We start from the raw sequence: 10,834 nt of genomic DNA, 5'->3' as shown, positions 1-10,834 counted from the left end.
GTTTTTGGTCGATCTCTCAGAAAAATGACAGCCCAGACCTGAAATGGCACATTTCTTTTGTTCGTGCCATTGGCGGAAGTTTTTGTACCTAGGATCAAAACCCGAGGAGACGTAAAAAGAGTCTCTATAGAGACTTTTCCACTTACGTCTTTGGACTTTTATCGCTCAGGGTCGTAAAGTGACTTTCCTGGAGAAGTTTCAAGTTCCATGGTGGTGGTCTGGATATAAAAGGAAATCTCATTGGCTGAACCCGTCCCATTTCACTTCTTTCAATCTAACGTAAAGCTTTTTTTGTTTCAAACAGATGGCCAATGAAGAATCCGAACCAAACTGAAAGTCGAAAAAAGTTTGGTTAGAAACCAGCCTGTTGTTTTCCTTCTCGGGTGATCTAGCTCAGGATAGGAACGGATAGGAACCGATTGGAACCAATTGAAACCGATAGGAACCAACTGCCACTGACGTCTTTTCCAAGTTGGCAAATCTTTACATGGACTTTCTGATCGATCCAAATCGCTTTGAGATTGGATTTACCGAACCAACTTTCAAGCGACTAAATGATTTTGAACATGAGATGTTACTTCTGTTTGAATTGATCGCATCAAATAGATGAAGAGTCTTTTTCCCTATGATTTTGATCCATCCTAGGCTTCAAAGCGAGTGCTTTCATACAACAAAAGGAATTTCATTCAGGGCTGCCATGAGGGATGATACAATTGATGGAGAAACACGAGATTCATTTGCTTTAGAGTATATACTTGAGCTCCAATAACTGGTTTTGTCTTATATAAAAATGATCAAAGTGATTATTTGAGGAACCTAATCAAACGATAGAGTTTGGAAATCATTAGACGCTTGAGCATGACTTCTTTCCCAGATTTGCATATTTAAAGCCGATATTCAAGCTGGAGGTGGGTGAATGTCTGTTGCGTTTCACACATCCTTCAGATTACCGAAGAAAAGGTCGTTTCTCGCGTTCCTTGAGTCCCCGTGTTTTTTGAGTCGCTTTTTTTACCCTGGTTAAAACAGTCCCTACAAAAGTGAAGTTCTTTATCAGGCAAAAAATTCAAATTTAATCCAACTTAAGAAGTATTTACGAATTGGTCGTGAACCTGTGATATCTTTTTTTACCGAAACATTCTAAAACAATGAGAGAAAAAAAAATCTTTTCTCGTAAGAATTCAAAGAAAACGATGCCACTAGTCAGGACGGTACAGTGAAGATGGATCATTTCAATCTCAATTAAAACATAAAATTTGCTCACTGTTTCGACGATTTGTATGAAATTATTTGGGTTGATTGTTTCCTTGCATTTCCCTTCTAACTCATGTTTTTCACCCTTGTTCTGTTTCTCTTCTTTCGTTTTTCTTGTTTTGTCGTCTCCCTGAATTTGAGTGTGGAATAACGGTTTTGGTTGTTGTCAAAGATGGCCGTCGAAAATTACACGTGATACTTTAAGGGCAGGTTTATGTTAACTTCAAAACCGCGAGAAATCGCAAATCTACTCACAGAGTGAGGTTCGTTTTCCTAGATACAAGAAAATATACTCAGATTGTGGCTATAGCTCTTCCATATGTGGTTAATATGGGATTTCATTGATCAACTCTTCTATTTTGAGACTTCCTTTAGATGGCTCAACCTTCAAATACAGTTGCATTTGACTAGTTTTGATTCAGTACCTACTTGGATTGAGCTGCAAACCGTGAACATTAATATTGAAAGAAGATCGCAACAAGTTTGTTCCAGTTTGAATAGTTCAATTTTTCCCCTAACATCTCTGTTAAATACTAAGAGAGTCCGTGCAAAGCTTGTCTATGAGTGGTTTTTCTAATCAAGGGAAATTAGAGTACTCTAGAGTTCCCCTTTTGCGTAAATCACCAAATATGAAAAATGTGCTCAACAGGTGAACATATTTGACCTTTGACGGAGTTTGACCAATTATTTTGATTGCTATAATTCCCTGTTAAGCAAGTTTCATCTTAAGCCTTAAGGAGAGAAATATCACACCGAAATTGTGCTTCCATCCCATCTTTTTCTTATCGGCAGCGGCAAAAAGTGTGGCATGGGACGTCAGGGCAGTCTTAGGCGGCTCGGAATGGTTTGTCCGTTGCTTGCTTTTACTTATTTAGCACTCTGAAAACCTGAATCATGAATGTTATAGTTTTGAATCCAAACATAGACAACTAGGTTCTCATTTCATTTACAACATATCAATTTCTTGCCCACTAAAACTCTTCATTTCAAGTTTAAAGTTGTTAAATCAACTGAACTGATCATCCCTAGCTCGTACTATTTCAGGGGTCAAAACTCAACTCAATTTGGTAACCAGTTCCGTCAATTTAACGCATTTAAGGTGCTTAAAGCTCATCACTTTTCAGACAAGTAATTGATATCTTTTTAATGAAATGTGCACCTTGGCATCTACGTTTTGATTAAAAGAACCTATGACATTTACGATTCAGGCCATGGTATTGCTAAAAAAGGGAAGATACAAGAAAATAACAAACTAGTCTTAACTGCCTAAGACTGCTTAAGACTGCTCAAGACTGCTCAAATGGCTCATGGCACGACTTTTGCCGCCGGCGGTAAGAAGATAATAGAATAGTATTGGGTTAAATGATTCTAAAGATTGACTTGCGAATTCAGGAAGCCACTCTCAAAGTGAGAGTAACGTCTCTCTCCTTAGACCTTTAGCCTCCCTACAAACTCTGTACTGACCGCTAAGCAATGAAGATAGCGTCAGAACGTCAATAACCATCCCTTGAACAGAGCACCGGTTTCCATTCCAACTCTATTTTCATATTTGTGAACCAGATGACCTTAAAGGAATTTAGACTCAATTAGGACACTGGCGTCAAATTTGAATGAAAGGTTTTATTTGGTCAGGATAAGCAGCTTTGACTGGATGGTTATGAATCCTCACCAAACATAAAACAAACCATGAGCCAACCACTAGGTTTAAAGACACTTTAGATACAATGGCGGTGCCCAAATAGGAAAGATTATAGGGTCCAGTGTGTAACTCTTGTGAAATTTCGGCCTTGGAATTCGGTAGCAGTGCACCGAAGGTTCAAACTTTTACATCAGCCCTTCAATTACTTTCGTATGCCAACCCCGTTTGTATGTCCCGAATGCCCCGAATTCGAGCGTGCATGCAATGGCTGCTAGGAAGTTTTACAATTTTACCCATGGCACATTTTTATCAGGATTTAGAATCCGTTCATTTTGTATGCTCCTTGGCCTCTCAGTTCTCACGAAGCTCAACTTAATAAAAAGAAAAGAAAGGCCGTTGTAAATCTAGGCGGGTCAAAAAAGAGGCGGTTAACGACTTCGTGTATACCCTGTGTACCCTGTGCGCACGGTATTGTACGAGTGAAACCGTGGACCTTCAAAAAGGAATAACGCTCAACGACCACTTGGAAGTTCCCAAGAGCGGGGAGAGGAGACTGTCCTTCGGAGAGCTCCTCCAGCTAACAAACGCGAGAGAGGGGACGAAACGTCAAAGAATAACATTTCAGGATCTCGCAAAGGGGCTGTTCGCTCGTTCGTTCACGCGTCCGTTTTTTCCCCTCGTCTTGACTATTTCTACGTCGAGCTCGGTCAGTGAAGGCTGGCATTGGTGATGGGCAAGACCAGACAGTAGACGCCCGAGAGGATCCCCATTATCATCCTAGCTGATTGCCCAAAAGGGGAAGTGGCCTTTTATTGAAAAATTCCAACTTTGGTATGAATGAAGGCTGTGGTGGTGCGTGATCCAAGGTCCCAAATGTGTTTTACAAAAGTTTATGACGCAGTCGAATCCACTCGACCCTCAGAGCTCCTCCAGACTCGGGGAGTTGTTTATCGTGAAGAATTGAGAATTGTCGTGACGACCGTGAGTTAGTTTTGTCATTTAAAAAGATCGTTCTTGGAAAGCCGAAAAAGAAACTATCAACCAACCAACCAATCAACAAACCAATCAACCAACCAACGAGCCAACCAACCATGGAGACTTGTCCGAGGTGCCGTCAATTTAAGATCATGTGCATGTGCTCATCGGGAGATGATGAGAAAACTGAACGAGAGAGACAGAAGAAACATCTTCATCAACTGGAGCAACTCAAACATCAACAATATGTCTTAAGTAACGCCTCCTCACGGAGTGCCACGCCCAATGCATCGGCCATCAAATCTGCAGATTCCAGTCGAACTAAAGTGAAACCTTTACACGAGGACTCGCCCAGTGCGCATCCGACTAAGAGTGATCCAAGTGATGAAAAACCTCGTTCAAGTGAAGTGAAGAGCCCAAACAAAGTGTCTTTGAATCAGCATCTCCAGAAACAACAGATCAACGCTAAATTGCTTCAGAACGGCGAAGTAGTTAGTATTTCAGAGAAACAAAAGCAAATGATAGACATCTCATGTCATATAATTTTTCAATCAACCAATGTTTCAACTTTGAAACAAACAGACCGTTTGATTCAATTCATTATACTTGTTTTCTAATTTGAAGTTCCACGGTTTGGTGGAAGAAGGGATTGCATGCTAAAAACGGCGATTACAGCGATATCATCAGTCTCTGGAACAGGAAAGAAGGAAGAAGAAAAAAAACCAGTGACTGTATGTTTTCTGTCCGCAATGTCCAATTTCACGTCGGACCCTTTTTTCTTTCCACCATGAATCTGAAAAGGGGCCAACGCTCCCCCTTGGTTAACATATAGGAATCCTATAACTAAAACAAATTGTACCCGTCGTCAAGGTCCAAATGCACTTGAGATTGATTAGCATATCTTTTTTTCGTCTAGGAATTGGTCGCAGCCACTCCCAACCAACGCAATTGGAAAGGTATCGCCATTGCTCTTCTGGTGATAGGCCTTGTCATCGCTTTGGTGGCCTTGGCGGTGGTGATTGTTACGCCTCCCAATCCCGGTCCAAGGATCAAGGGCGAACGAGTCACCTTGGATCTAATCATCAAGGATCAGTTCAAGCCCAGGCACTACAACGGAACATGGGTGTCAAGTGAGTGTCTTCCTATAAATCATGTTTTCATCAATGCAACTGACAAGAAAGGGCATGATTATTGGCTCTATCTAGTTATCAGGATGGACAGAGTTGGTTGATGATCCAGGGCCTAAAGTGATGACTCGACTACTTTCGCCTATTCTGTTTAATCAACTATTCTTTCTTTGGCACTCCAAAGGCTCAGATGACGAGTAGATGAATGGAAGGGGAGGGGACATTTTCCTTTGGGATATCATTTCAGAGTTTGAGAGAGCATAGCATAGTGTTTTTTGGCACAAAGCCAGTGCCTTAATCAGACTGAACGAAGAGACAATAGAACTTATGCTTAATTGACTTGCTCCATCACACATCTAAAGAACATCGCCCAACAACGTTAGGATTGCGACATTTTCGTTTCATTTTCCAGAATCAGAACTACTCTTCACCGACGAAGATGGAGGGATCTCTATTATGGACATGGCCACCTTAAAATCGCGGAACTTTTTATCCAACAGCACATTTGTAAGTCTACCAAGAGGAGAATACGATTTTATTACATTGAATTAAGCCCAGCACGAGCTGTCTGAAACAATGAGAACCGGCCACTGATCTTGTCTTTCGGGGTACGATCCCATAATTTTCCTCTAGCGTTTTTCCCAGCCTCATTTTGCTCCATTTTCTGCGCCAAAAAAAGGGCAATATGAGATTCCTGGGGATTAACAATGATCGCATTCATCACCTTTCAATTTGAAGCCAGACCCCGAACATCTTGGCCACACTCACGTGCAACTGTGCCTCTTCGTTTCTTTCAGCGGCAATTGAATTCGAGGAGTTTTCGAATTTCGGCGGATCTCAAATTTGTGCTCGTTCCTTTCGACTCGAAGAAGAAGTACCGCCATTCCACATTGTCCAAGTATGCTATCGTCAATGTAAACACCAGGTGAGAGCGGATCAGGAGGCATCAATCCATGTAGGGCGAGAGTAAATTTGACGCTAATCCCCTGACTTTTTCTGCTCGGGTTGTTTCTTTAGCTCCTTTCGGGTCGTGAATCTGGGAGCAGCGGATGAGGTTCCTGGGGAGCCTTTACAATTGGCGGAATGGTCGGCCAAAGGCCACGCGTTGGCCTTTGTCTTCAAGAATGACATCTATTACCAACGGGACGCCGATGATCCCAAGACCGTCGTACGTTTGACAGATGACGGCCAAGAGGGAACAATCTTCAACGGGGTGACAGATTGGCTTTATGAAGGTAGTGAAGGATGAACCAATTCGTTACGAGCGAGGCTCTTTTTATATCTGATTGGATTTTGTCTCCCAGAGGAGATCTTCTCATCAAATAAGGCCATATGGTTCTCACCAGACGGAGGAAAACTCGTATACGCCTCTTTCAACGACTCTATGGTCAGAAACTTTAATTTCATCGAGTATGGTGGGATGAGCCCCACGTCACTTTACCCAACCAGTAATTCAGTCAGATACCCAAAGGCAAGGGGTAATTCACGAAACGCGAGGAGAATTCCGAAATGAAATGGAATACTTTGGATATTTCAGACGGGGACGGCCAATCCTCAAGTCCAACTTCACCTCGTGGAGCTCGACTCCACGAAAACGATTCAAGTGGCTCCACCCGAATTGATTCGAGGACGGTAATGATACCCTTCAAGCATGGACAGTATTAACGAGCGCATAGTTATGTTGAATTCAATCTTTAAGTGACCACTACCTTGCTTCAGTGGAATGGATAACTGACCAAGAGTTTGCCTGCACTTGGCTCAATCGACGCCAGAACATGTCCGTAATCTCCAAATACTCTGGACCGTCGTACACAGCAAAAGAGGTTTGTGTGAAATGAACTTTTGGAACGTGAAGGTATGCTTTACTTGTTGGGGGCATTTTGATAACAGATTCATCGGGAAGTGGTGCCAAACAATTTGGGTTGGATTGACCCCTCCACTCTAACTCACAAGTTCTCGCAAAATGGAAAGCGGATGCTCTTCATTGAAGCTGTCCAGGAACACGGGGCTGGCTATTACCCTCAACTTCACGAGAAAGACATATCTCGTCAGGAACCTTTATACGTGGAGGCCAGCTCTCTAACGCACGGTGCCTTCCATGTCACCGATATTCTAGGATGGGATGAGCCTCGGCATTTAGTGTAAGCGAAGTTTACCGAGATCACATACCCCCTATCAAGATTACTGAGGCTTGTCTTCTAATTCTAGATATTTCATAGCCAATCAACCGGGCTCTCCGGGGGTTAGACACTTGTTCCAAATAGGCGACAACCACTTTCATAAAGAGGCCGATTCACCAATCGATATGGAGTTGTCTCCATCGCTTCAGTGTCTCACTTGTGCGCTCAAGAATAACAGTCTTTATACTCACAATGACTCTAACCCGTTGGAACTGAACGCCAATTTCAGCTGTGACTTTACCAAAGTGGACCTCTCGCCAGAGAAGGACTTTTACGTCCTCAACTGCCTTGGGCCTCGTGTTCCCTTCTCAGCTGTGATCTCCTTACCAAACAACAATCCAGTGATCTTACTAGACAGTAATACAGAGTTAGAAGAGGTGCTCTCGAACACAGCTTTACCTGTGTCCCAAGATTTTGAGGTGGCTCTTCCTGGAACAAACGTTCCAGCTCAAGTGAGACTTCTTCTTCCGCCAGGGTTAAGGGAAAATGAAGAATTCATCTTTCCATTGCTCGTTAATGTGTAAGTACCAGTCACTGGGAATATGACAATGCATTCTCAATGACATTGATTAATCAGAGTGGTGCTCGAGATCTCATGAAATGTTTTGATGCACATAGATATGGTGGTCCTGGATCTCAAGATGTGTCCTCCAGATGGAGACTAGAATGGGACCACTTTCTGTCAAGTCAACGCGATTTCGTTGTGGCTCATATTGATGTACGGGGAACGGGGTTTTCCGGCAACGATTTTAAACACGCAGTGTTTCGAGAACTTGGACGTTTGGAGGTTTCAGACACTCTTCATGTTTTAAAGTGAGATACAAGCACTAATTTTGTTTGGCCTACATTGTTTACTCTAATTTCTATCTGGTGTGTGCAGGTTCTTGTTGAATACTACATCTTACCTGGACAAAAGCAAGGTGGCAGTTTGGGGTTGGAGCTATGGTGGCTACCTAGCAAGTCGCTTACTGGTGGAGGACACCTCCGATCTTATTAAATGCACCATGTCCGTGGCTCCTGTGACGGATTGGCGTCTATATGGTAAAATTTCAACTGCAACTTTGAGACTCCCCTCTCTTGTGCTTGCACAAATTCTTGTGCTCAATTTCCAGATTCGGCGTACACGGAACGATTCATGGGGATGCCCGAGGTCGAAGATAACTGGAAGGGCTACGAAAATGCCGACGTGAGCAATCAGGCAAACAGGTTCCTCGCGCGCAAGTCCAAGTTTTTCCTCATTCACGGAACCTCGGACGAGAACGTGCACCTTCAGCATTCCATGCTTCTGACCAAAACCTTGGTTGAGCAAAATGTTCAGTTTAAGCAAATGGTAAGAATGGTTCTCTGCGGGCCGACTCTGGCTCAGAGCATATGTAGAACTACTTCAATTAAACCTGTACCCCTCAAATTGTACGTTGTTTGGATTTTACTGTTAGCACCGCCGCTGGGTCACTCACTAAATGTAGTATTTTGGTAGGGAACACCATCCAAAAGCAAGAAACCCATGCTAATTAGGCTTCTTTGGATCGAGTATCTAGTATCTAAAAGAGAAAACGGCTCAAAATGCCATCACAAGATTTTCATTCCGTGTGTCTTCTTTCCTTTCCTTTTGACTAAGACCGAGAATCCAAAGCAATCGATGTTGTGTTCTTTTCATGTTACTTGTTCGACACTTCTTCAACCCAAGTGAGATTTGGAGGAATATGATGAATTATTAGGCTAAGAGGGCGAGTTGATGTATTCGTTTTGTGATTGTGTGACTTACGACAGATTTATCCTGGCGAGAGGCATAACTTGCAAGGTTCGGCAAGACACTTCTTCCAGTCGATGGAACGCTTTTTGGAGCAATGTCTGGGACCCATTCCGGACTGGTTTAGTCCCAAATGTGTCGACGACGGGGAATGCTATCCCTCCCAAGATGACGAGGAAGATCATGTCCATGATCAGGATTACTAAGAGCCCTCTTGGTATTGAAAGTAAACCCCCCGTGAAACATTGATGCATTTTACCCAGGTGCGACCTACCCACTTTGATGGATGCGAGGACTTGATTTGCCTTTTTTGAGGTGCCTTTTAATGCGTGGTGTAATATACTATGCCAAATAACTACTCGCCTTGATCAGTAGTAGAACCTACACCCCTTTTGAGGTCCTTTGAACATTGTTGTTGCATGCTTTCTTTCACTATATATCAAAATATTTTTATCAATGACTGACAATGTTTTAGGCCCTTGGGTCGGTTAGTTAGTGTTTCTTCTTGGTGTTAATGTCCCTATGAAGTGGAGGATTGCCGATTCATCTCGGTTCCCCTTTTAATAAAAACCTTCGACACGCATCTATAGTCCTTCCTCTCCCAATCATCACTAATCGCGCTGGTTTGAAGCTGTCCAAATAGAACACTCAGAAACACGTAGATCCATCCTGTCATCTACCAACACCTAGCACCACTGAAAAGCGATGTTCGAGGTGCACAGCTCATACATAATCCGAGTCGGTTTTCTTTTCACAGTAGATTGAGTTTGAACTGTTGTTTTTTTTCTACCATGCCGTACGGAAATGGTGGGCTTGTTGCGTGATGGAATCCCTCTTTCGTTTCAGTTCTATCCCGAAGAGACTCATGCCCTGAAAGGTGTGGTTCACCATCTTTACTCGACGTTGGAGCACAATTTGGACGAATGCTTGGGACCGATCCCAGATTACTTTTCCAACATGGAAATTCAATACTCGGGACTGCAACAACTCCAAGAACTTTTTACCTTCCGAGATCTGAAATCGTCCTAACACCGCCCTCAACCATTGCATCATTCCATTCATGTCTGCCAAACGACCAAAGCCATCCAAAAGGACAACAACTCAGACGCTCTCAGTGGACATTGAGTCTTCCATATTTTCTTATTTATAGTTGTAGTGGCGTTCCCAGTTTTTGATCGATCTCAATATCAAAAGGGGTATAAACATCAGCTAATATAAAAAAACGAACAATGACAACAATAATCAATCATCATAAATATGATATGATAGAAACATATTCTAGTCGTGTGATACATGCAATATGTACAATATTCCTGAATAATCATCTTGTCAAATCTATTATACTTAAAGTCAACGGCATGTACGTATAGTACATCAATAAATATGGTATACTCAGATCGGAACAACCTCTTTTTCTTGAAGCAAATGAACTATTCACAATTGTGAAATTGATTGCTCATTGCTCTGAAGATGAGTCTGTTGAGATCCACAAGGCTATTCAAGTTGAGCGTTTAGGTGATCTTGCAGTCACAGATCAAGATGCTTTTGAGGCCATCAGGGACTTAAGGCTTTCAAGTACTCCTGGTCCTGATGGTGTGACATCTCAGTTTCTGATGAGATGCTCACTGGTTCTTGCTCCTGTTTTCTCGTACTTGATGCGTTGCATCTTGGATCAGGGCAAGTTTTCATCTTCACCAAAGTTACCTCACGTTGTTCCAATTTTTATAGGGGGAGATAAATCACTCCCCAGTAACTATAGGCCTATTTGTCTCACTTCGAATATTGCAAAGGTATTTGAGAAGATCATGAAGTCCAAACTTGTTGAATTCCTCTTAGCCATCACGGGTTCCGAGCACATTTTAGCACGGTTACCCAACTGATTGAGCATTTAGAACAGGTCGTTGAGGGACTG

General features: G+C 42.6%; 1 protein-coding gene across 10 annotated transcripts in view; it reads left to right on the top strand.

Moving 5' to 3' along the window:
* LOC131884999 (dipeptidyl peptidase 4-like) overlaps positions 1-10,317 on the top strand; it is a 45,288-nt gene extending 34,971 nt beyond the window's left edge. For 5 of the 10 annotated variants that reach the window (XR_009373771.1, XR_009373772.1, XR_009373774.1 and 2 more), the window contains exons 2-15: positions 4,782-4,995; positions 5,405-5,499; positions 5,790-5,917; positions 6,010-6,227; positions 6,297-6,463; positions 6,530-6,624; positions 6,692-6,815; positions 6,883-7,133; positions 7,201-7,692; positions 7,791-7,985; positions 8,053-8,213; positions 8,285-8,502; positions 8,943-9,185; positions 9,769-9,908. Coding sequence is in view for 3 of the 10 variants with exons in the window: in XM_059232917.1 (XP_059088900.1) it covers positions 3,982-4,356; positions 4,782-4,995; positions 5,405-5,499; positions 5,790-5,917; positions 6,010-6,227; positions 6,297-6,463; positions 6,530-6,624; positions 6,692-6,815; positions 6,883-7,133; positions 7,201-7,692; positions 7,791-7,985; positions 8,053-8,213; positions 8,285-8,502; positions 8,943-9,128 (2,919 nt within the window). In the remaining 7 variants the exon portion in view is untranslated. Of the gene's footprint in view, positions 1-3,442; positions 4,357-4,781; positions 4,996-5,404; positions 5,500-5,789; positions 5,918-6,009; positions 6,228-6,296; positions 6,464-6,529; positions 6,625-6,691; positions 6,816-6,882; positions 7,134-7,200; positions 7,693-7,790; positions 7,986-8,052; positions 8,214-8,284; positions 8,503-8,942; positions 9,238-9,768 lie in introns of those variants that run through there. The other 5 variants (XR_009373769.1, XM_059232917.1, XM_059232916.1 and 2 more) reach the window with 5 other exon arrangements.
* Positions 10,318-10,834: the final 517 nt, after the last annotated feature.

The sequence above is a fragment of the Tigriopus californicus genome, chromosome 8, assembly GCF_007210705.1.
Source record: "Tigriopus californicus strain San Diego chromosome 8, Tcal_SD_v2.1, whole genome shotgun sequence".
In the NCBI taxonomy this organism is placed as follows: domain Eukaryota; kingdom Metazoa; phylum Arthropoda; class Copepoda; order Harpacticoida; family Harpacticidae; genus Tigriopus; species Tigriopus californicus.
The sequence above is the reverse complement of the archived record's forward strand: the minus strand, read 5'-3'. Positions and strand labels throughout refer to the sequence as shown.